This window comes from Nyctereutes procyonoides, unplaced genomic scaffold (assembly GCF_905146905.1).
Source record: "Nyctereutes procyonoides isolate TBG_1078 unplaced genomic scaffold, NYPRO_anot_genome, whole genome shotgun sequence".
NCBI lineage: Eukaryota > Metazoa > Chordata > Mammalia > Carnivora > Canidae > Nyctereutes > Nyctereutes procyonoides.
The window spans coordinates 22,492,311-22,518,854 of record NW_026575040.1 but is presented as its reverse complement, the minus strand read 5'-3'; the positions used below and the strand labels follow the sequence as shown (position 1 = coordinate 22,518,854).

The 26,544-nt window shown below is 36.7% G+C and overlaps 1 protein-coding gene across 4 annotated transcripts in view; it reads right to left on the bottom strand.

Annotated features, from left to right (window-relative positions):
• The window catches only part of MYO5A (myosin VA), a 193,629-nt gene that overhangs the window by 104,271 nt on the left and 62,814 nt on the right, over positions 1–26,544 (bottom strand). For all 4 annotated transcript variants that reach the window (XM_055319733.1, XM_055319734.1, XM_055319735.1 and 1 more), the window contains exons 2-5: positions 25,403–25,513; positions 21,896–22,067; positions 19,918–20,062; positions 2,888–3,044 (exon numbers count right to left, since the gene is read on the bottom strand). In XM_055319733.1, the coding sequence (XP_055175708.1) occupies positions 2,888–3,044; positions 19,918–20,062; positions 21,896–22,067; positions 25,403–25,513 (585 nt within the window). The remainder of the gene's footprint in view (positions 1–2,887; positions 3,045–19,917; positions 20,063–21,895; positions 22,068–25,402; positions 25,514–26,544) is intronic.

Genomic DNA, 26,544 nt, shown 5'->3' with positions numbered 1-26,544 from the left:
CTCTCTGCCTTATAAGTACTGTATTTACAACAGGCTCCCTTGATGCTATTTTCATTTCAATTAGCAAGTTATTGTTAATGAAAAAAGTTTTGTGGTCTTAATTTTACTATTGATTTCAGTGAAGTGTTGTGTGAGTTATTCTTTACTAAAAGGAGATAAAAGTCTTTAACTATGGTTATTAAAGAACTATTAAAACTACTATGCCCCAAGAATCTTTCCCTGTCCCCATCTTTGGATGAAAATCTAGAGGAAAAGGAGAAGAGGAAAACATGATAAAATGAGCAAGAAAGAATCATTTACCTGTGCATCATTCATATTTTGCAAAAGGAGCCTTTGCTAAGGATGAGGATCTTGCTTTCTAAAGGATTGTGTATAGATTCCATTAACTACTAGGCTGTGATGTTAACCATGTAGGATGCTTATTATCTAGGGAGGAATTTCAGATCACTGGAAACCGAGACATGTCATTCTGGACAATACAGTAAAGGACTCTGATATAGAGACACAGTCTTGAGGCAGGTTTAAAGTCACAAACATTCTAGGCCACATACTCAGTATTTCATCCATGTCTTCTTCCTATAACTGCAAACCCTTTGTCACCATTCTTCAGTTCCCAATTCTATTCTATTTTTTTTAAGATTTTATTTATTTATTCATGAGAGACACAGAGAAAGAGGCAGAGACAAGAAACATAGGCAGAGGGAGAAGCAGGCTCCCAGTGAGGAACCTAATGCCGGAACTTAATCCCAGGACTTCAGGATCACAACCTGAGCCAAAAGCAGATGCTCAACCACAAAGCCACCCAGGTGCCTCCCTGATTCCATTTTAATCTTTCAAATTGGGATGCTCTCATTTTTGGTTATTGAAAATTAGTTCTCAGGGTGCCTGGGTGGCTCAGTTGGTTAGGCAGTAACCTTTGGCTCAGGTCATGATCTCGAGGTCCTGGGATGGAGCCCCATACCTTGCTCAGCAGGGAGTGTGCTTCTCCCTCTCCTTGTGCTCCCCCGGCCCCCCACCAAAGTGCTCATGCACACTCTCTCTCAAATAAATAAAATCTTTAAAAAAAAAAAAAGAAAATTAGTTCTCTCTTTGTCAAATTTTCTTAATCCAAATTCCTGTAGAAAAACTATACAACAATATAGAAGGGAGTAGCTAAGCACAACTGATGCCTTTATCTTTTTTTGTTTATCCTAGAAAATAAGGTAAATTCCTTATAACTACATATTAAAAACTAGTATCAATGGCCATTTTAATCTCTCCTATGAACGCAACTAAAATCTGTATTGTAGAAAAACCAAGGTAGTTATTTTTTGAATGAGAATATAGTAAGGTCATAAAATATTCTACTAGACATTCTATAAGGTTCATTCCAGGCTTATATTATTCTATGGTCCAGGGTTAGAAGAGGTGGGATTCCCTGATGCCATCACAACCTAGACTGGAATATTCTAATATTAGGGACTAAGAATTAACTAAACTATTGCCAAATACAGAGAATTTGTCGTTGTGACCAAAAATAGTCAATCTAATGGCAGGAAGCAAAGCCAAGTCCTGTTGTTTTCTGACCCAAAACCCAAACTGGCTGTACAGATTAGATTTCCCCAATGCTAACACTGGATTCCAGCACTATATCTGTAGGTTGAATTGTTTCAAAATCTTAATATTTGCTTAAAATGTTGACTACTCTTTTTAGCACAAACCTCTGTTTCCCCCAGTCTCTGCTATTTTAGAAAACCTCCAGTTCTCTTTCCAGGGCACCTAGCCCAGGCAGCCTCTTAACTTCCCCAGCAAATCCTGTCCTCTCGGTCCCAAGAACAGAAGTCCTACTGCTCTGGAGGGAAGCCCTGCAGGCAACAGATCACAACACTCTGTTCTCAAGTGTCACACACGGCACTGCAAACCAGGCACAATTACCTCTGGGCTGATTATTGCAAAAACCACTTGTATCCCAGGTGCACCAGGCCAGTTATAAACTCCGTCTGTGTTTGGGGGACAAATAAGGCTTGACAAAGGAAAAACACAGGAATAAAAAATGCTGACTTGAATTTTTAATAAGAATGGTTTGTTTCTCCCTCTCCAAAATAATTTCTCTCCATTATTAATGAGAATTACTTTTCTCCATTTAACGGGACTATTTAGAAAAATGTGACTTTTCTAAAAGCATGTTAATAGACAAATAATTCTCAAGTTACAAATCCTGAAGTACTCAAATTTTCACAAAAACATTTCCACTTTGTATACATATTTTACTTTTGAAAGGACATCCTTTCATAGTCCTTCCTTTCACATGGAATTTATAGCTACTGAATTCCTTTTTCTAACCTAAAGCTGTGTGATGTGCTCCACAGAAACAAGAAGAAAAATGTTTACAAGATCATGATTTAAGCCTACAGTTCAAATCTGGGAAAAAAAAAGATAGAAACCTACAGCTCAACAGGTTGTACTAAGTATAGAAAATGAAATGTGGGCAGAGGGATAATAAAACTCATCATGCTTTAGTGAATCCTATGAACTCAGAACTAGGGGGAAATGAGGAACATACTTCTAGTATAAGGAATAATAGATGTGAGTCAATTAACTGGGAGAATAGAAATTAAGAAATGAAGTACCACTGTCAGTTATTTGGAGACAATTCAGTGGTAGGTTAAAAATGCAGGATTATGGAATTAAGTAGATGCTTCCATAGCTGGGCTTTACTCAAATGTGTACCTTCCTGCCTTTCTACTTTTCACAGGTCTCTTCTTACTAATATGCGGAGAGGTATTTTCTTACTTTTAGTGGTTGGGAGAGCCCAGACTTTTGACAATATATACTGTTTCAGTTTTTTTTTTTGAGTAGGTTTCTTAAGAGAATATAGTTAAGAAGGCCATGGCTGCTGCTGTCTTACCTCCATGATGGGGTTGGAGGCCAAGACCTTTTCTTCAACATTGGCTTCACTGGCAGAACCACTTACAGTTGCAAAGTATCTCATGGCATACTTAGCTGAGACTGTTTTTCCTGCCCCAGACTCTCCACTTACAATGATGGACTGATTTCGTTCATCTCTGTAAAACAAAGAAGAGTAACTAACAGTGCTGTCCACTCCTGAATGTGACTAACACTATTTCCTCTGTGTTCTTATCAGTGAGGCATGGTGAATTTCTTCTGGTTCATACCTGGAGCAATGTGGAATGATATTTCCTAATAAAAATAACTTCTTGCAAACTAGCAATGGACAGGGAAAAGAAGATATCAAGCATCAAATTAGTGTTACATCTAAGGATGAATCTATAATAGGAGGTCTCTGAATTTTTGTGTGTATATATCTCAAACACATTATTTCTAGACAATAATTCTGGTATATTACAGTACTGTTGTCAACCACCTCAAAAAAGAAAGGAGCCACAGTAAAGGCATTTAAAAGAAAATCCTATTGAAATAAAATGATAAATTGTCTAGTAGTTAACAACCCATAAAGTCATGTCTTCCACAAACTCCAGCTCCTACTGAAAGTATCTTCATTAGCAGAAAAGAAATGGTTCGTGTATTTGTTGGCTGACTTGTTCAAATATGTCAGAACTCAAAGACTATCTACTATTCCATCTTTAATTCATTAACACAATGACTCAAAAACTCTAAGTGATACACTTGTTCACAGGACTATCATTTCTTTGAGGATAAGACCTAAGTCATCTTTTTTTTATTAAAGATTTTATTAAAAAATAATAAAGATTTTATTAATTTATTTGAGAGAAAGGGTGAACAAGGGGCAGGAGGGGAAGAGGCAGATGGAGAGGAAGAAACAGATTCCCCACTGAGCAGGGAGCCTGATATGGGGCTCAATCCCGGAACTCTGGGATCATGACCTGAGCCAAAGGCAGGCACTTAACCCGCTGAGCCTTCCAGGTGACCCCTAAATCATCTTTGTATTTAATATCCAGCACCTAGTGCAGAGCCTGACACATCACAAATGCTCAATAAATATATATTGCTTACAAGTAAACAGAATTTCAATGAGCAAACTAGCCTAAGATTAAATCTGCTTTACTTTTAAATTTTTTATTTATTTATTTGAGAGGGAAAGAGAACAGTAGAGAGAGAGAGCAAGCACAGGTCCAGGGCAGAGGGAGAAGGAGAAGCAGGCTCCCCACTGAGCAGGGAGTCTGACCTGGGGCTTGATCAAGGACCCCAGGATCATGATCTGAGCCGAAGGCAGATGCTTAACCAACTGAGCCACCCAGGCATTCCTAAATCTCTCTGCTTTGACTATGATTTCTAGCAGGACAAAAGTAGGAAATTGCTACTGCCTGAGATGGAACCAGCAATTGGCTTTTCATCAAAATAACTGAACAATAAAACATACATAAAAGTGGTATCATTTGTGCCCTTAATTTACAGATACTGGATCAGGATGACCTCAAAGGTTTTTAGTGGAACTATCCTCTAAGACCACAAGATGGGGAGGTTATTCTACATTGGTCATCCATCCATAGATGGAACATGGAATAGTGACAGTTCAGGTTGTACAGATGACCAAGAACCTGATCATAAAGTTCTTACATGAGATGTTAAGGAATGTGAAGTTTACCTCAAGGTAACAGAGTGTCTATTAATAGGTAATAGAGTTTTAAACAGAAAATAATACAACCCAATTAGTAAAATCAGTCTGGCAGCAATGTGGAGTATGAGTGGCGAGGGTTCAGATGAAAAATTATGAAAGTTTTAACAAAGGTTGTCGCTGTCCTGATTGAGAGCAGTAGATAGCTTTAAGAGATACCAAAGTAGTAAAATCCAGAGTACTTGGCAATAAATTTCCAAAGTAGAAATTTAGGACTTTCTTTTTCCCTTGAGAAATGAAGGTTAACTAGATCTTGAAAAATACAGTGGGAGTATACAGTAGCCTGCTCCTGACACTCTGACTCTAATATTGTGGGGAAAATGCGGAGGACCTAGGTGACACACTAAAGAGTGTTTAAATTTTATAGTACAAGCTTGCACATAATCCTTGTTTTTATGAAACAACCTCCTCATACTTACACTCTCATTTTCTTTTTATTTGAATTTCTCAACAGAACTGGACACTCACATTGCCTCTGTTCATTCATAGCTAATTAAAACATAAATCGTCTAATAAAATAGTTTTTATTGTGGTGCCAGTGTCCTTTCTTTTAGTCATTTAAAACATCTTCTGAAGGGTGCCTGGTTGGCTCAGTCAGTTGAGTATCTAATGCCTTTGGCTCAGGCGAAGATCACAGGGTCCCAGGATTGAGCCCCACATTGGGCTCCCTGCTTAGTGAGGAGTCTGCTTTTTCCCTCTGCCCCTTACCCCACTCATGCTCTCTTTCTCTCACTCAAATAAATAAAATCTTTTTTAAAAAAAGTCCTCAGAATTCACCTTTTTCTATATATTAATCAAGCAGTGATCAGTAGTTTTGGATTCCCTTCTACCAAATGATTAAAAAAAAATAATCTCTTCCTAATTCCTGCATGATCAGTTCTGTCACTATGCCCTGTGTAACACCACTCCTTCCAACAGCAAAAGACGTAAGGAGACTTCCACTAGTCTGATGGAAATATTAATGGGAACCACTATTTAAATTGTGCTGCCCTTAGGCGCCTGGGTGGCTCAGTCACTTATGTGTCTGCCTTCGGCCCAGGTCATGATCTCAGGCATTGAGCCCCACAGGGCGTTCTGGGATCAAGCTCCACAGTGGGTTCACTGCTCAGTGGGGAGTCAGGTTCTTGCTCTTCCTCTCCCTCTGCCCTTCTCTCCGCATTCATGCTGTCTCAAATAAATAAAATAAAATATTTAAAAAAAAAAAACAACACTGTACCGCCTTTAAAAGGCTATTTCAAGTCTTAATATCAAGATGTTGTATCAAAAAATATAAAAATTCATATAGCCCTTTCCTATGATATATGGAAGAAGAAAAATATTAAAGACTACACAGCTTTGAGTAGTTTGTATGACCTCTCTGCTCCACAGTTTTCTCATCTTTAAGATTAAATAGTACCAAAAGTCCTACTCAAATTCTAAAGTATTACAATCTAAATGTCTAACTCTGGAATTGATTTTTCAGATGCTGGATGGACAATACTTTGCACTCTAAGCCAGGGTAAACTCTTGGAACCAAGAACAATTGGAAAAGGACAGGCCCACAGATACTCAGGTGGTCTTGAGTGGCCATATTTGAAATGGGCAACATTTCTTCTCTGGAGGACTCCTGAATTTAAGATGGCCAAAATCAATAAAGGATTACAAAGAGTAAAAATGTAAAATAATCAATTCACGTGCTTTTAGCTCAAACATAGGAAGCAGAAATCTTTTTTTATTTATTTTTAAAGATTTTATTTATTTATTCAGAAAGAGAGAGAGAGAGAGAGAGGGAGGCAGAGACACAGGCAGAGGGAGAAGCAGGCTCCATGCAGGGAGCCAGATGTGGGACTGGATCCCAGGTCTCCAGGACCACACCCCAGGCTGCAGTCGGCGCTAAACCGCTGCGCCACCGGAGCTGCCCAGGAAGTAGAAATCTTTATAAAAAGATTTCATAAAAAGATACAATAAAATCTTCAAAATGTTTTCCAGTTCTACGTAGCCATAGGAAGAAATGCCAAAAAGACAGAACAAGAGCAGAGATGGGTGGAAATGGGGAGCCAAGCAGAGACACAGATGAGAGAAGGACAACAGATAATAAAGACACATAAAGGCAGAACAAAAAGAGTATGACAAAGATGAGGAGAAAACAGAAAAACAACTATGAAAAATTTTATGGTTCACACTTGCTTATATTATACACAAAAATAAATTCAAAATGGATTAAAGACTTAAATGTGAGACCTGAAGCCCGAAAATTTCTAGAAGAGAGCATAGGCAATAATCCCTATGACATCAGCCTTAAAAATATTTTTCTAGATATGCCTCCTTTGGCAGGGGAAACAAAAGCAAAATTAAACAATTTTTATTTGTCAAAAGAAAAAACTTTTGCACAACAAAACAAAAAAGACAACCTACTGAATGAAAGAAGAGATTTGCAAGTGATATATCCAATAAGGGGTTAATATAGAAATTATTTAAAGAACTTACACAACTCACCACCAAAACCCTGCAAATAATCCAATTTAAAAATGGTCAGAAGCCAAAAATAGACATTTTTTTCAAAGAAGACATCCAGATGGTCAACAGACAAGTGAAAATATGCTTATCATCATCATCAGGGAAATGTAAATCAAAACTACAATGAGAGGGGCACCTGGGTGGCACAGTCATTGAGCATCTGCCTTTGGCTCAGGTCATTATCCTTGGGGTCCTGGGATCAAGTACCGCATCAGGCTCTCCAAAGGGAGCCTGCTTCTCCCCCTGCCTCTGTCTCTCTCTCTCTCTCTTTTTCTCTCATTAATAAAGTCTAAAAAAAATACAATGAGATATCACCTCACACTTGTCAGAATGGCTAAAATCAAAAACACAAGAAATAAGCATTGGCAAGGATGTAGAAGAAAAGGAACCTTCATGTATCACTGGTGAGAACGCTATCTGGTATGGTTTTCATTTGTGGAAAGAAATATGGAGTTCCTCAAAAAGTTAAAAATAGAATCACCCAAAAACTCCACTACTGGGTATTTAACCAAAGAAAATGAAAACACTAATTTGAAAAGAGATAGACAGATATAAATAAATAGATATATTTACTCCTATGTTTATTGCAGCATTATTTATAATAGCAAAGTTATGGAAATAACCCAAATGTCCATCCACAGATGAATGAATAAAAATGTGGTATATATACACAATGGAATGTTACTCAGCCATAAAAAGAACAAGATCTTGCCATATGCAACATGGATGGACTTAATAGCCAAGTTATGGAAATAACCCAAATGTCCATCCACAGATGAATGAATAAAGATGTGGTATATATACACAATGGTATGTTACTCAGCCATAAAAAGAACAAGATCTTGCCATTTGCAACATGGATGGTCTTAAAAGGCATAATGCTAAGTGAAATAATCAGAGAAAGACAAGTACCATGATTTCATTCACATGTGGAATTCAGGAAACAAAATAAAAAGGAACAAAGGAAAAAAGACAAACAGAAAAACTTACTTTTAAATACAGAGAACAAAGTGATTACAAGAGGGGAGGTAGGTGGGGGTTAAATAAGTGAAGGGGATTAATAGTACACTTATCGTAATGAGCACGGAGTAATGTACAGAATTGTTGAAATCATTATATTGTAAACCTAAAACTAATCTAATACTGTATGTTAATTATACTTGAATTTTAAAAAAAATTTAACTTATGGTTCAAGATGAATACCAGAGTCTACTATCTTCTATTCATTTGATCTGTGAGCTTTAGATGGTTACATATATATAAATAATAATTTACTGTTCTTTGAAATTTTGCTTATCTGATCAGCCAATATTTATAATCCTTCAGGTATTCTTTTCTTATATTACAAGAAAGAACTTTCTACTTTTGGGATATAGCTATCATTTCAAAAGCCTGATTAAACCAATTTAAAGAAGAGAGATTCTCTACTCTTCATCATGGACAGATCAATCTGGACCATCTTAAGGACGCATAAACCAAACATTTATGATTTCTGGCCAATTCTCTCAAGGGCATCTACAGTAATCCTTTTTTTTTTTTTGAAAGATTTTATTGATGTATTCACGAGAGACACAGAAAGAGAAGCAGAGACAGGTAGAGGGAGAAGGAGGCTCCATGCAGGGAGCCCGATATGGGACTCGATCCTGGAACTTCAGGATCACGCCTTGAGCCAAAGGCAGACGCTCAACCGCTGAGCCACTGAGGCATCCCTCCAGTAATCCTAAATACCTGGATACTGGGTGCCTTGGAGGTAAGCCCTTCTGACCTGTTTTATCAATGGTGGTTCCAGAGGCTCTGATGTGAACTAAAAGCCCCCACCTAAAAATACAGCTTCATTCATTCATTCAACATGTAATGAACAGTCACGACGTACCTACCATTTTATGAAGACAAAAGACTCTGAGGTCATAACCTATTGAAAGAGACTGAAAGTAAAGTTAAAAATGGAGTGAAGTAATTGCTCAAAAAGGAGGTCTAACCAGGATACTATGAAACAAGGAAGGATATGGAATTGGTAGATGTGAGGAAGAGATGTCAGGAAATGCTTTCTTGAAAAGGTGATGCTTTCATTGATTTTTACATGATGATAAGGAGAAAACTAGGTTGTATGGGAAGAATGCACTAGGAACTAAACTATGTAGAGGCACCTGAAACATCAGGAAAAAATTATTCAAGAACAGAATATCTGCTTTAGGTTGATGAAAGCAAGGAGTTACACTTTAGTCCATTTTCCTCCTTTGGTTCTTAGTACCTGTATATATTCAGTCTCTCTATCTGTATCTATTTGTTCTATCCAGCCTTTTCTTATACCTACTAAGTTTTTATCTTGCATCAGGTGTATTCTTTTACAGATTTTCCTTCTGAACTTTACCGTTTAAAAAAAATGTGATTTCTCTAGCTCATCATAGTCATACCGAATACTATTCATATTTTCTAAGACCATCAACTTGCTCTCTGCAAATTTAATGAGCATATTTTCATTCACATCCTGGTCATTCATGACTAAACTAAGTAATGCCAATCTCAGATCTGACTCATGTGGAACACAATTTAAATTTCCACCCATGTTGATGTATTTTTTTAAAGATTTTATTTACTTATTTATTCACGAGACACACACACACCCAGAGAGAGAGACAGAGAGAGAGAGAGAAGCAGAGACACAGGCAGAGGGACAAGCAGGCTCCATGCAGGGAGCCCAACGTGGGACTTGATCCCAGGTCTCCAGGATCACACCATGGGCCGAAGGCGGCACAACTGCTGAGCCACCCAGGCCGCCCGACCCATGTTGATATTGACTCTCTGATAACCACCTACTGGGTGCTGCTGTTTACCTTACTTAAGCATACAAGCACCTACATCTAGTATTTAGTTTATAAGTGAACATGTTTGCATGAAACAAAATCTAGAGTTTTACTTTTTTGCAGGCAATCAATCTGAAATCCAGCATTGCTTCTCCTTATTTGATCCCTTGTTAAAAGGAAAAAATATTAAGTTCATGTGATAAAAGGCTTTCTTCAAAAGCTCTGTTTTTACTGTGATGACTTAAAAATGTGGCTTCACTTGAAACTGCAATCCCTATCTCTTTTGTTAAGAGGCATTAAGTTTTTCTACATCATTATCACTCATCAAAATCAAGCTGCTATGCTGTGTTTTCATGATTTCTGCTTTTGATCAATCTCAAGAAGAAAAGATTTTTAGTTTTTATTTTAATTCCAGTTAGTTAACGCACAGTGTTATAGTAGTTTCAGGTGTATGATATAGTGATTCAACAGTTCCATACATCACCCTGTGCTCATCACAAATTTACTCCTTAATCTCCGTCACCTATTTAACCCATCTCCCCACTCCCACCCCTCTGGTAACCATCCGTTTGTTCTCTATATAGTTAAGACTCTGTTTCTTGCTTTGTCTTTCTCTCTTTTTTCCCCCTTTGTTTATTTTTTTATTTCTTAAATTCCACATATGAGTGAAAGCATATGGCAACTGTCTTCCTCTGACTTATCTTGCTAAGCATTTTACTCTCTAGCTCCATCCATTCAAGAAGAAGAAATTTAAATTCTAAAGTGGACATTAGATAATAAATTCACAATGACAATATTTAGTATTATTTTTCAAGTTAAATATTTCCTATAAAACAATGTGCTGGCAGACTGGTGAAAGCTGTGCTTTAGAGAGGCAGAGAGACTATTCAGGAAATGAAAAGAAATGTTCCCTAGAGATACATGCTAAGGCCAGTCAGTTCCTGCTGAGGAAGTGGTCACATGACTATCAAATCTTCTCAGGTCAAATGGACTTCTCTATCACTAAGGAGCCTGTAAGATTAAAATAAAGATGCCATAACAGAAATACCAGTTATGGCATTTCTGTTAAAACATAAAACAGTTATATATGTTTAGAACTTTTATAGACTTATATTTACTATGGTTTATTCCTTCTACAACCTTATGGGATAGCTAGCATCCATTAAGTGCCAAATTCATATTTTGAAGAATTCTAAAGAACAATCATATACCAGGTGCCGAGGTAGTCTCAAAGTAAAACTTAGTGGAGTCATGGAAAATAAATAATAAATAAATAAGGATAAAAGAGCACAGAGAAAGATAGTCTAGGCTGAATAAAACGTGCATAAATATAAGTATGCAATGTTAATTTGAGGGAATAGATGTCTCAGAATAGGGGAATATGGTTGAAAAAAAGAAAAAGAAATGACAAAGAAGAAAAGATTTGGAGTCTCAAAGCTAGAACTACATCTCAGCTCCCAGATACTATTTATTAGCATAATAACCTGAACAAGTTATTTTCCTCAGTTTCCTCATCTGTAAAGCACAGGTGATGATGTCTGCTCCCAGGGATATAATGAAAATTAGAGGTAACATGCCTGACACCATGCTTGCACACAATAGGCATCTAAACATTCTAGCTATTAATTAATAGAAGTTAATCCAGCTTTATATATCATACATAAAAATCCTTATCAAGTAGTAGATATTACTTCAAGTCTATTTGCATAAATGGGATACTCGGTACCACGGGGCAGCCAACTCACTGTTGGTAGCAGGAGAGATTTTACAATCTATAACAGCCAGCAGGCCAATGAGCCTCAGCACAGTGAAGCATTCAGAGACTGCCTAGCCAAATGAAAGAAGGAGTCACCCTAAGGAGAGGCCTAGCAATAAGCAGTCAAGAATAATAAACCAGATGAGAGGCTAAAGTGGATGAAAAGAGAATGCAGACATAAGACTTCATAACAACGACTGAGGACAGTAACAGCCTATATTTAAATACTTAGCATTTTTAAAACTGCATACTTTTCAAATTTTTTACTTAAAATGTTATATTCATATTTATATATTTCATATATATTCATATATTCATTTCAGGTGTACAACAGTACAACATAGTGATTCAATAAGTCTCTATGTTATGCTGTTCAGAATGCTTTTATTTTTATTTTAAGATTTTAATTATTTATTCATGAGAGACACACAGAGTCAGAGACATAGGCAGAGGGAGAATCAGGCTCACTGCAAGGAGCTCTATGCAGGACTGGATCCCAGGACCCCCGGATCATAACCTGACCCAAATGCAGAGGCTCAACCACTGACCCAACCAGGCGTCCCCAGAGTGCTTTTATGTTTAACATCTAGTATAATTTTCACCTGTGAAGTATGCATGACAGGTATTATTTTTCCCTTGTTGGGGAAAATAATAATATAAAGAGGTTAGATGGCTTTACCAAGGTTAGTGCAGAGATCTATGAATGACATCACATACATCTCCTGGTTTCCAAGAAATTTACTGGGGAAGAATCACTTGTGTCAGCTTTGCTTAGAGGATAGATAACTAAAATGAAACTCCAACTCTTTCTTCTCCCATACTCCAACCCACGTATACAACCTGCTCTTCCTTCAATGTCTTCTGTCTCAATAAATAGCAACTCCCACCTTTCAGGTGCTCAGACCAAATACCTTGCCGCCATCTCTGATTCTCTTTTTCTCTCATACCCTCACATAAGCAAGCCTCTGTCCATTCTTTCTTAAAAATATATCCAGAATCCATTCATCTACTTTTATTTTCTCCATTAATATCTTCTTCAACTAGACAATCACTATTTCTTGCTTGGATCAATACAAATACCTCCTAACTAATCTGGATTCTCCCCTTGTCCCACTATCAACTGTTTCTTTTAATTTTTGCTTTTGTTTGCAAAACCTATAAACTGAACTCACCTATATGCTTTACTCAGATTCACCAATTGTTTAGGTTTTGCCTGTTTGTTTTCTTAACACCTCTGTTTCTCTTATTTTCATATTTTTGAAATATTTAAGAGTGGGTTACAGACATGATGCCTCCTATATAATTTTAGAGTACTGTATTTCCTCAGAACAGTGATGCACTTTTACATATCTACAGTAATCAAAATCAGGAAATGTAACATTGATATAACAGTATTATTTAGTCCACAGTCTATATTACAATTTTACCAATCATACAGCAATGTTCCCTACATCATTACCTTCCCTCCCTTATCATCATGGATTCAATTCAGAATATTCATTTTAATTGGCATGTATCATTCATACCCTTTAATCATAAACAGTTCCTTAGCCTTTGACTTTTTTTACTTTTGTAATTTTGAAGAGTATGTACAGATATTTTGTGGAATGCTCATTTTCAGTTTTTCTAGTGTTTCCTCCTGATTAGATTTATGATATGCATTTTTGGCAGCAATTTATGGTCAATTTTTATCATAGCTGCAAGATCAGGCCATTCCTCTGCTCCAAATTCACACCCAGAGAAGTCAAATTTGTTATGATACCCCACATGGCCTTTTAGGGTCCTTGCAGCTGATGACCTCTCTGCCTGGAATATTCTTCCTCAGATATGTAAATTACTTGCTTTATCTTTTCCTTCATGTTATTACTCAAAAGACAGCTTTATTTTTTATGGAGTTAGATAAGTTTGGTATCAAAGTCTCTAAGGAAAAACAAACCTCTGAGGATGCTCAGGAAAATAATGAAAAAGAACAAACAAACTATGAGAGAGTTTAATGTAACCAAACATTAAAAAATACTATAAACGGGTGCCTGAGTGGCTTAGTAGTTTAAGTCTCTGATTCTTTTTTTTTTTTTAAGATTTTATATATTTATTCATGAGAGACAGAGAGAGAGGCAGAGACATAGGCAGAGGGAGAAGCAGTCTCCCTGCAGGGAGCCTGATGCGAGACTCGAGGCCAGGACTCAGGATCACAACCTGAGCCGAAGGCAGACGCTCAACCACTGAGCCCCCTGGTGCCCCTTACTCTCTGATTCTTAATTGCAGCTCAGGTCTTGATCTTGGGCCTGTGAGTTCAAGCCCCACACTGGGCTCCACAATGGGCATGGAGCCTACTCAAAAATAATACTATAAAGCCACTATAATTAAAACAGTGTGGTACCGGGACATGAATAGATAAAGGGAGGTCAAAGAACAGAGCCAAGAAATTGACCCAAAAATATGAGAAAACCTAGGATATGCTAACAGCATCTGAAATAACTGGGACAAAATGGGTTTCTTAGTAAGTGATGCTGGGATAACTAGATAGCCATTTGGAAAAAAGATAAATTTAGATTCATATCTCATATCATACAAAAGAATAAACTTCAATGGAATCAAGGATCTAAAGGTACATTATGAAATAATACAAAGACTATAAGAAAATATGGATGAATTCTTCTTCTACCCTGGTATAGGGTAAGGTTTTTAACAATGACTTAACATCCAGAGTAATAAAAAAAAAAAAAGACTGATAATTTTGCATCAGAAAAAAAACAGCATAGGAGCACCTGGGTAGCTCAGTGGTTGAGTGTCTGCCTTTGGCTCAAGTCGTGATCCCGGGGTCCTGGGACTGAGTCCTGAATCATGCTTCCCACAGGGAGCCTACTTCTCCTTCTGCCTACATCTCTTGCCTCTCTGTGTGTGTCTCTCATGAATTAATAAATAAAAGGTTTAAAAAAAAAAAACAGCAAAACAAAATGTAAAGAAAACTTACAAATGGGGGGGGGGGATATTTGTAATATATACCATAGTCAAAGGGCTAATATCCTTAATATATCTTTTAAACTCTTCACATTTGGGATCAAAGGACTAAAAACACAATAGAAAAATTGAAACACACATGAATGGACAATTCACCATTAAGAAACAAACACATTAATAAAATGGTTCTTAAACATATGAAAAGATGTTTAGACTCACTCATATTTAAAGAAATACAAATGAAAACAATATTGAGATACCACTAGAGAGTGAAGAATTAAGAAAGAAAGACTACACATTTTTTGTTGATGAGGCTATGAAAAAGAAGGGACTCTAGAACAATTGTGGCAGAAATACAAACCAGTACAACTCTTCTAGAGGAAATTTGGTAATACCTACAAAACTACATTTACACCTACATTTTGACCTAGCAATACCACTTTTAGCAACTTACTTGAAGCTACTTTCTAAAAATACAGAAATACATATGTACAAGGTTACTTATTACAGCACTGTTTATAGTTGCAGAATGTTGAAAACAATCTAAATGACCACTTACGAGAAAGTGGGTAAATAAACTAATAAAGTGGGTAAGATAATGGGCAGCCCTGGTGGCCCAGCAGTTTAGCGCTGCCTTTGGCCCAGGGCATGATCCTGGAGACCCAGAATCAAGTCCCATGTCGGGCTCCCTCCGTGGAGTCTGCTTCTCCCTCTGCCTGTGTCTCTGCCTCTCTCTCTCTCTCTCTCTCTCTCTCTCTCTCTCTCTCTCTCTCTCTCGTCTCTGCCTCTCTCTCTCTCTCTCTCTGTGACTATCATAAATAAATAAATAAATAAAAATTTAAAAAAATAAAATAAAATAAATAAATAAAATATGTTTTAAAAAAAGTGGGTAAGATAAGAACTAAAGTAACTTTGGAAATCAGAACTTTAACTATATTCCATAAGGCTAAAGACAAAATGAATTGGACACAAATATTGTACTTGAGTTGTAAATTTGCTTTTCACAGGAGTGTGGGTTACTATTTCTGAAACTACTTTATGAATATTCTAAGATTCAGCAAAGAAGTAAATATACTGTGGATAATAAGAGCCAGGTTTCTCAAGAACAAAGAAAGGAGATAAAAGGAAAAAGGGAAAGCAAAAATTAAAACTGTGGTGTTTAACTGTAAGTATCAATATGAACTAATGTTTCTTAATATATATACAGATAGACATAAAACAGATATAGATGTTTGTGTGTGTGTGTGTATGGAAAGATATGCAACTGTCTCATATTTAAAGAAAGGCAATTTAAAACAAAACTAGGATACCATTTCTTACCTGTTGGTGTGGCAAAATTTTAAATGTAAGACAACACATTCTGTTGATGAGGCTACAGGGAAACGTTTATTTCCTAGGTCTGTATACCGAGCTTAGAAATGATGCCCCAGCAATAATGAGCACACTTAGCAGCAAATCTTGGTTTCTAAGTATACATCCCCTCAAAAAAGGAATCAAGGGTCCTTAAAGAAGTGGCTGATTCCAGGGTTGGGGCAAGGAAATTAGAAAATGAGCTACATGATGCTAGAAAGTAAGGAAAAAAATAAAAAAAATAATGGAGGACAGGTGAAGGGACACTTGAAAGAGCTCCCAAAGGCCAAATTTGAGAAAGTTTGAACAAAATAATGAGAGAATAGAGAATAATCCACAGAGTAAAATAAATATCTATGAGTCTATATTGATACAAATAAAAAATAAATAAATACTAAATAAATGGGGAAAAGGAATAATTCTCCCTTAGAGTAGAATTACTATTCATAACTGTAGAAGAAATGATGGAAATAGCAAATGACCACTTGACAAACACCACAGTATTAACTGTTGCAGGCAAAACTCATCAATGGATGTTAAAATTAGTAAGTGAAAGTATCATGAGAAACAAGGTGTTTGCATGGTCTCAAAGTATTTTCCCATAATATACTTATTAATTTAAAGTTTAGTAATTATAGTAATCTAGTAGATACTTCCATAACCAAGTGATCAAACTTAACATTCCCAATAACTGGCACCTTATATCTCCTCTGTATGATGAAGGGTACATCATTTCTATAAGATTCCTTACCCAGATGCATTGTTAACCTCAATCTAATCAGGAGAAAACCTTAAACTTTCCAGAGAGGAAGGATTTTTACAGTCTGCCTAATTTTTCTACTGCTGTGTCCCCAGGGCCTACAAGATAACTGGCTAGTATTCTTCCAAAGTGCCCAAGCCATGAAAGAAAAGAGGACTAAGGGACAGTCCTAGATTGCAGGAGCCTAAGGAGATAGAACTAAGTGCAAAACGTAATTCTAGATTGGATCCTAGACCAGAAAAAGGACATCAGGGGGGAAATGATGAACTGTAAACAGGTTTTTAGATCACTTAATATTATATTAATGTGAATTTCTTGGTTTCAATGATTGACTATGGCTACATAACATGTTAACATTTAGGGAAACTGTACGTAGGGTATATGGTACCTCTGTATACCATTTTTTCAAGCTTTTTGCAAGCTTAGGATTTTTTTTTCAGTTTAAAAAAAAAGAGGGGAGGCAGCTTTACAATGAGGCTTTCCCTGAGCCTAGTACATAGGCTTTCTACTAGCATTCCTTACCTACTTCCCTAACTTACCAGAATAGCATTTATTAATATGTGACAACTGTGTATCTTATTTATTTTTATTGTTTATCATGGCTCACTTTGTGAGGTTAAGAATTTTTGTCTATTTTGTCTCATTTGTTTGCTGTCCCCCATATCCAGGACAGTGTCTGGATGGTGTTCAGTGAAGGTCTACTGAACAAGTGACTATATCTTCCCGAAGATGTACAGGGCCTCTGGGAATACTGATAATGTGAAATTCCAGGATTCACATCTGATAAATAAGACACATCTCAACTTGGTGAGGAATAAAGTGACAAGAAAGGATCCTGCAATACCTATCTGGATGCCTAGAAGACATGGTCTATTTAGCTGCTGCAGCACATTTTGTGTGTACAGATTTTTTCATATAAATGGTAAATTTATCAAAACTGATTGAAGCATATTTTAAAATTGCCTAAAAAAACAAAACTGAGTAAAGGGAAAAGAAACAAGCCAATCTGTAATAAAGAAATTACACTGACTGGCTAAGTCACAGGGGAATGATGAGGGGGGGAATGTTAGGGAACCAAAGTAAATCTAGGGTTGAAAAGCCAGAAATATTCATATAAATCTAACACTAGTCTCATGTTTCCTGTACCAAAAATGCTAAGAAGCAAACGTTCATATTTAAGGTCAATATTTTTGAAGAAGTCCTCTAATTCTCTATGAGCAGTATAACATTCATCAGAGACAATTTTTAGGTCCTGGCACTCCATGCAATTCCCTCTCTGCCCAGTAGTTCTCTGGCTGTACTTGTGTGGTGCTAACATTGTACTGCAATGCTCCAATACTACAGAAGTCAAATACTGGTGGGCTTTCTAAATTTACGGGGAAAAACTATAACTGTTAGGGATGCCTGGATGACTCAGTGGCTAAGTGTCTATCTTCGGCTCAGGGTGTGATCTTGGGTCTGGGCATCAAGTCCCAAACTGGACTCCCTGTGAGGAGCCTACTTCTCCCTCTGTCTATGTCTCTGGCTCTCTCTCTGTGTCTCTCATAAATAAATTTTTAAATTCTTTCAAAAAAATTATCCCGGGACTCCTGGGTGACTCAGCAGTTGGGCCTCTGCCTTCAGCTCAGGATGTGATCCCCGAGTTCCAGGATTGAGTCCCACATCAGGCTTCCTGTGGAGAGCCTGTTTCTCCCTCTGCCTACGTCTCTGCCTTCTCTCTGTGTCTCTCATGAATAAATAAAAAAAATCTTTTTAAAAATTATACTGATAGGTGGAATTTAAAAGCTTAAAAAAGTAACATTTCTGGGGCACTTGGGTGGCTCAGTCAGTTGAGTGACTCTCATTTTGGTTCAGATCATGATCTCGTGGGTCATGGGATCAATCCCCCCCACCCCACCCCGTGCAGCTCCACACTCAGTGAGGTATCTGCTTGAAGATTCTCTCCCACTGCCCCCCTCCCACTGCTTGCACACACGTGTGCTCTCTCTCACAAATCTTTTTTTTTTTTTTTAAGTAACTTACATTTTTGTCTCTCGTTCCCATTTGATAACAGAATCTGGTATAATACAGCATGTTATGTAGTACAAAACTATATTTAGTCATTTTATGTTTAATATGATAGTATTTCATAGTGTTAGACTAATGGAATTTGAAAGCTAGTCTTTCTAGTTATGTGGCCTTAGGAAAGTTAAATAACTTCTCAGTGCTTAAGTTTTCTCATTTGTAAAATGAAAATTAATAATACCAACCTCAGAAGGTTGCTATGAGAATAAAATTACTTAATGAAATGGAAAGCAATTAAGCAGTGCCTTGCACAGAGTACTTAATAACTGTTAGAGATTAATAACTTAGCGATTATTAGAAGTAATAGTATTTTATTAATAAAAGGGCATAATGACTTCTATGGACTCTGTCAATGAAATAATTCGAAAATTTTGTCACATGCTGGCCCAATTATGTACAAACACTCTCCCTGGTTGGAAAGGAGAAAATAAAACTTCTGCAGTATTACTTTTCTCTCTACTTCATAAATTGCTTGAGGGTTTTCCACATCACATTTATATATGCTGAGTCTTACCTGAAGAATGGAGAAATGAGTTAAATGTATACTATTCTATACATCCACAGTTTTGATTTACATTACATTATTAAGAGTATGATCTAGTCTTGAAAGTAGCTTTTTTTCTCTGGTTTTCTACTCTTAAAATGTTAGGCTTCCATGGTTAATATCAAAGACATTTTACTGATGCTCTTCAGGATCACTGATCTATAGATCATAAAAGTAACATTATTAAATCAGTTTCCTTGAGGTTTAATTCTCTAAGATACCGACAGATTTCTTCTTTTACTTAGGCCTTTTATTTCTAGTCTGCCACTCATTAGCTGAAGGATAGTAGGCACATCACTTAATACCACCAAATCCTTGAGACCTCTCATCTATAAATATAACATCTGTCCTTGCATAGTCACAGGATCAGGAGGAGATTCCAAAGGCAGTTTTTAAAACTGCATATCCTTTTATAAATATGAAGTTATTTTAATAATGCAGACCATCCAAAATAGTCAAGGCTGTTTATTTAATAATAATTTATCAGTTGCTCTTCACTGTATTTTAAAATAACTGTGACTCAGCAAAGAAGAAATTATCACATCTAGTAAGAGTCATGAAAAAATAAATCGAGCTTTCACCAACCTGGCCATTTGCTTGTAAGCTTCTTCAGCTACCGCAAAGATATGTGGATCCATATCACCCATATTCTGTCCACTATATGCATTAATAATATCTTCTCCATAAATAGGCAGCTGTTCATAAGGATTTATAGCTACTAGGACTATACCTGGGGGGGCGTGTAAAAGCAAAAAAAGAAGTCAATGATATATTAATGAACATATCAAACTTGCTAAAGTGACCACAGTTAACACAAATTTCAATCTCAATTAATCTTAAACAAGTTGTTAAAGATCAAACTATGTTACAGGCTTCGCCTCTGGGCCTGTTATACCTTGACCTAACTTAAACACCATTTAAACACTGATCTAAACTCTTAAAAATAAAAACTATTTTCATAATATTTAAATAAAAAATTCCACTTCTAGAAATTTATCCAAATGAAATCATATATTCAACCAAAGATTTTTTTCATAAAGATATTTATTGATATTTATATTTTTATTCATGAGAGTGAAAAGTAGAAACAAAATATATAATAAAGGGAGAGTAACCAAATATTTTGTTAGACCCGTATGACAGACTATTATACTACTACCACAAACTATGTTTTTAAAGAATATGAAATGTTGTAGGAAAAAATGACACAAAAGTATATACAGACCGATTCCAATTTCATACCTATTTATACTCTCTCACATATGTACAGATACAGGATGTGTTAACATAATACTGGTTATTTTTCAGTAGTAAATTACATGTAGTTATTTTTCCTTTTTTATACTTTTTTTTGTATTTCCTTAAATTTTATAGTAGGTGTATATTAATGAAATCCTTCATTCAACAAATATTTATATAGCTTCAAGTATGTATCAAGTCTTTTCTGAGTGCTAGATTTATAACAATAAATGAAAAAAGACAAATCTTTATCCTCATTGATTGTATATTCTAGTGGGAAATTCAGACAATTAACAAGATAAGAAAAATATTATAGGTTAGATAATAGAAAGGAAAAAGGAGAAAAATTAAACAGAGAAAGGAGATGGAAACTAAGGAGGGGAGAAGGGGTTTATGACTTAGATGTGGCAGGCAGGGAAGGCTTCACTGAGAAGGTAATGTATGTGCAAGAAAAAAACAAACAGAAAAGTGAAAATTGAGAAACAGAAATATTTGGTTCATAGGGAAGAAAACAGTATCAAGGATATAAGATGTGTAGGTTCTTTTAAGAAGAGAAGATAGCTGTCTCTGTCCAAAGCAGGGGGGTAAGGAAGAAATGATGAGTGGCTGAGTTGGTCACACGGAGTAAACAGACTTGGAAGGAAATGAATGAAATCCCAGACGTGAGCCCAGGGGAGAATGATCAGGGAAAGAAAGATAGGAAGTCAGTACAGAGAAGAGCCAGGGACAAGAGAAAAATGAAGGTTAAGAAAAAAAAGAGAGAAAGACAAGAAAAGGAAAAGGGGAAAAAACTCAAAAAAGTACACAGTGCTTCACTTCTAAGAGAAAAAAAAAGGATGCTGAGCTGGCTCACTGGCAGCTAATACCACAGCAAGTTGGGGCCCAGGCCAGTGCAGCAAGCAAGAACAGCTACTGGGAGTCGTCAGTCCTGCACTGAGAATAAGAGAACACTAAACTTCTCAAACCTGCACCAGAGATAAGTCTCTGGACATCTACTCTTCAAATAGCAGTTTTCATACGAGATGAAAGTAACTGGCAAACTCACTGAATTTGGCAGACAACTTCTTTAGGAGGAAGAAAAGCCAAAATATGGGCCTAGTTCTGTCTTTTTTTCCTGAGCAAAATGACAATAAGTTCAAAGAGCTTATTCAGCACAATATGCAACTAGCTAATGAACATGGTAAGTTTTTTTTGATAACTCTGAAGTGATCTTCTCCCTAGGAGGAAATCCAACTGCAGCCTTCTTTCCCCATGCACAATGTCTCCATGGCTATGTCCATTAGAGGACAGAGTTCATTCCACTCAGACAGCAAGACATACTTACCACAATATGTATAAATAAGTTTGGAGTCAATAAAGCGGACTCTGAGATTGTGGAGCACAGCAGGTTCATGAAGATAGCTGAGGGCTGTGAGGTCATTTTCACCCACAAGTATGTCAGGGTTTCTCAAGTGAGGCAGTTCCTTGGTCTTTGGATCTAGACGATACTCCAAATCCTGAAAATGCACAAGATACAGCATCTGGATAAATCATAGCAATAAAAGTAAAAAGGCCTATGCATTTTGCTTATTTGTTATTCCTGATTTTCTTCTCAGCTATTAAATGCATTCTTTTCCTGGCACCTTCCAAAGCTACAGAAACTGCTGGAAATGGAAGTCTTCTTTTTCACTAGATGTATTAACTTGTATTTATAATTTTTTGCTAATATAGTTTAAGAAGCTTAGACTTTTTTAAACCCAATTACTGAGCCAAAAGTTTTTGCCTTTTTTTTTTTTTTTTTTTTTTAGGCAGGCTGCATGATCAGTGTGGAATCCAACACAAGGCTTGAGCTCACTATCCTGAGATCAGACCCGAGGAGAACAGAGTAGGATGTTTAACCAACTAAGCCACCCAGATGCCCCTGAACCAGAACTTTTTAATCTTTCTTTAAATAACCTTTTTCTTCCCCATCCCTCACCTGTGATAAGTGAATGAGCACTAAAGAATGGTTAAGAGCTTGGCTCTAGAGTCAGATCAACCTGGGTTCAAATCCAGAAACTGGTACTTCTTTTGTGGTGTTGGGTATGTTACTGAATCTGAATCCTTCATCTGTAGAAAGGGCATAATAGAAGTAGCTCACAGGAGTGTGATAAAAGTTAAATGAGGCAGTGCACGGCATGTAGTAAGTACTTGGGAACCCTAAGAGGTCCAAGAATCTCCTGAAATTAGGTATAAATGTGTATTTGTCCATATGTATAAATACATATATATATGTGTATTATTTTCTGGAAATACAGTCCTGAGTTTCATTTGATTTTTAATGAGGTAATTGGCTCCAAAAGTTAAGAAGTACTACTCACTTTAAAGCCAAGGATATACAGCTTTATGGCAAAGCCAGGCATGCAAATTGCTACTCAACTATGCATTAAGGGCAAATAACACCTGACAAGTAAAAAGGGAAAAAAATGAAATTTAATTGTAGAGAAGAAACAGCTGGTTTTATAAAAAGCCACTTTTCTGGGATCCCTGGGTGGCGCAGCGGTTTGGCGCCTGCCTTTGGCCCAGGGCGCGATCCTGGAGACCCGGGATCGAATCCCACATCAGGCTCCCGGTGCATGGAGCCTGCTTCTCCCTCTGCCTGTGTCTCTGCCTCTCTCTCTCTCTGTATGACTATCGTAAAAAAAAAAAAAAAAAAAAAAAAAAAAGCCACTTTTCTTAACATTGCAGAGATACAGAGCTCAAATGTTCAAAACAGGTTGAGATGAACCATGTTAAATGGAGAGGAATTTATCATCTGCCCCTCAACTTCTTCCTGCCTGTTAGGGATATTATGTCCTTTCCCAAAACTGACTGGTCCTTGCACTGATCCCTGCAATACACAAAAGCCACTTCTGGCTATGCAACCTCAGGTGGAATTAATGTCTCCAAGCCTTGGCTTCCTTAACAGTTATAATATTATAACTATACGATTGTTGTGAGAATTAACCTAAGAAAATATAGCTCACGGTGCCTAATGTGCGTAACACAGAGTAGTTGAATAAATTAATTCTTTAATTTGGCATTCAATGCCCTCTTAATCTGGCCTAATTCTTCCCTGCCTTCTTCCCAACTAATCTTGCCTCTGTTTTGCTCTCTTGAAATTCATCCTCCATGCGACCATCAAGGAGTCCTTTCTAAAACACAAATCCAGCATCCTTCCTCCTTTAAAAATATTGTAATCACCTCCCATCACATACCACTTGAAGTCCAAGAGTTTTAGGATGATCCCCAGATGTGATCTGGTTCCCAGCCCCCAAACTCTTGCCAGTCTTGTACATCCTAACAACATGGAACTTGTGTAGTTCCCCAAATGTACATTACTGTGCATACCTCTCTGCCTCTGCATGTACTTTTCTGGATTCCTGAAATGCACTTCCCCTTGTCTACTCATTCTCAGACCATGCCTCCCTGAGCCCTTACCTTCATCAGACTGTCTGGCCACTCCCCACTCTGTCCTACTTTTGTTCCTTGCTTTTATATCATATGCCATACTATTCATAAATATATCTATTTCTCTTATCTAATATTGATGTCAGCACCTTTTGCCACTTCTTAACATACTATATAGGAAGTACGTTAATATGCAAGCCTAGACCTAGAACACACATCTTTCTAAATCTCTTGCTCCAGTCAACTTGTTATATTCACTATCTCCAAAATACATTCCAAACCTCATAGGGTCTACCCCCTTTCTCTTTGTCAATCCAAATTCTATCTACCTTTTAAGATTCAGTCAAAATTGTTCTTTCTCCTTGAAGCCTTCCCTGACAAAGGAGCCCATCATGAAATTTCCCTCTTAGGCATCCTAAAGTCATCATTGTCTTTACAACATTGCAGAGTGGTTATGAGCACAAATAATGAAGACAAATTTTCTGCCTTAAAACCCCAGCTTCATCCATTAATACCTATACAATCTTGAGCAATCCCTCTGAGCCCTCATTTCTTCACTCATAAACTGGTAATAACAACAGCCCCACTTCATAGTACTGTTGTGAGGATTAAATGAGTTAGAGCAAGTAAAACACCTAGAACTATGCCTACCACATAGTAAGTGTTCAATACATGCTAACTCTCAGGACAGTATTACTCATTTGGTAATAGTTCATCATAATCTTTTGACATCTTTAATACTGTGGTGTTGAACTACTCTTTCGACTCTATGTCTTATGTAACTTTTCATGTATTTGTTCCTAGTTCCCTTGGCTAGACTATAAATTGTTTAAGGAAAAATTAATGTCATAAAGTTTTTTAAGAAAATAGTATGACAATGCCTTGTCAAGTGCCGTGGAGAAATAAAAAAAGGTATATAACTAAGATGTGTCTACCCATGCCATGAATGCAGACGGAAAGTATAGAAATTAGAAACACAATTGGTTTTATATTTTTCTAGTTACTGGCAAACTGCTTTATGCATAATAGCTTGTCAGTAAATATTTTTCAAATGATTAGGTCCAGCAAGTATCAAATCTCAGACTGGCTCCTTAAGCAATGTTTTCTTAGTCACTACGAAATTAATGCTAGCCTAAACAAAATAAACAGGTATATCTTTGGGAGGAATAGAAATGAATCTAAACCTAATCATAATAAATTCATAGACCACAATAATGGATTTTTAAAGTTCTGCCATTTTCATTAACCCACTGGCGTAGAAAATTGAGTTTACTATTTTGCTACTTTTTTTAAATTTAAGTATAAATATTAGATTAGTTCAAAATGTAACTTCCAGCTGAAGTCAGCTATGCCACAGCAAACTCACACTTTTGAATTCCCTTCACTTTATGCAAATGATAACAAATGAAAGCAAAATTTTTACCTTTCCTTCCTCAAGGTGAAGCAGGAGGACTTTATCTCCTGGTTTATAATCTTTGAGCAGCTCTGCTGACTTCCAAACTTCCTCAGGATCAGGTATCCAAACTCTGGCAAACTAGAAGACAAACAGAAAAAAAATTAAACTAGCAAATCAATTACTTTATAACAATCTATAAACATTATGGACTTATTTATAATGAAACAATTTACAAAAGAATAAATTTTGGCCAATATTAAATTTAGTATTTCTTTATTTGTTTGTTTATTATGATTTTATTTATTTGACAGAGAGCTAGAAAGAGCCAGAGTACAAGTGGTGGGAATGGCAGAGGGAGAGGGAGGGGAAAAGGCAGGCTCCCTACTGAACAGGGACCCCGATGCACGATCCCAGGACCCCATGATCATGACCAGAGCCGAAGGCAGATGCCCAACCAAGTCACCCAGGTGCCCTGAAATTTAACTCTTAAATTAGTAGTTGAAAAGTACTTTAGCCCCAGTAGTACCATCATGCCCATATTATTTAAAAAATATGCTCTGGGGATCCCTGGGTGGCGCAGCGGTTTAGCGCCTGCCTTTGGCCCAGGGCGTGATCCTGGAGACCCGGGATCGAGTCCCACGTCGGGCTCCCGGTGCATGGAGCCTGCTTCTCCCTCTGCCTGTGTCTCTGCCTCTCTCTCTCACTGTGTGCCTATCATAAAAAAAATTTAAAAAAATAAAAAATAATAAAATAAAAAATATGCTCTGCCCGTTACCTGGGTGATGGGCACTGAAGAGAGCACTTGATGGGATGAGCACTGGGTGTTATACTATGTGTTGGCAAACTGAATTTAAATTAAAAAATGTAAAAATAAAAAAATAAAATTCAGTTGACGATAAATAAATTAAAAATATGCTCTGTACTGTGGTAATAATTTTATACTGCATATAAGTCAAATCATTCTATTTTACGCCTTAAACTTATATAGTGCTGTATGTCAATTATATCTCAAAAAAATTGGAGGAAAAAAAGTTACTATGAATAAACAACTACAATTAAAGTTTGAATTTGCTTTACATAGTAAATGCTACCTGAAAATGTAGTTTTAAGTAAAAATGTACAAATAAATCTATTTTTTCACTGAATGTTGAACTTTTAAAAATGTCAAA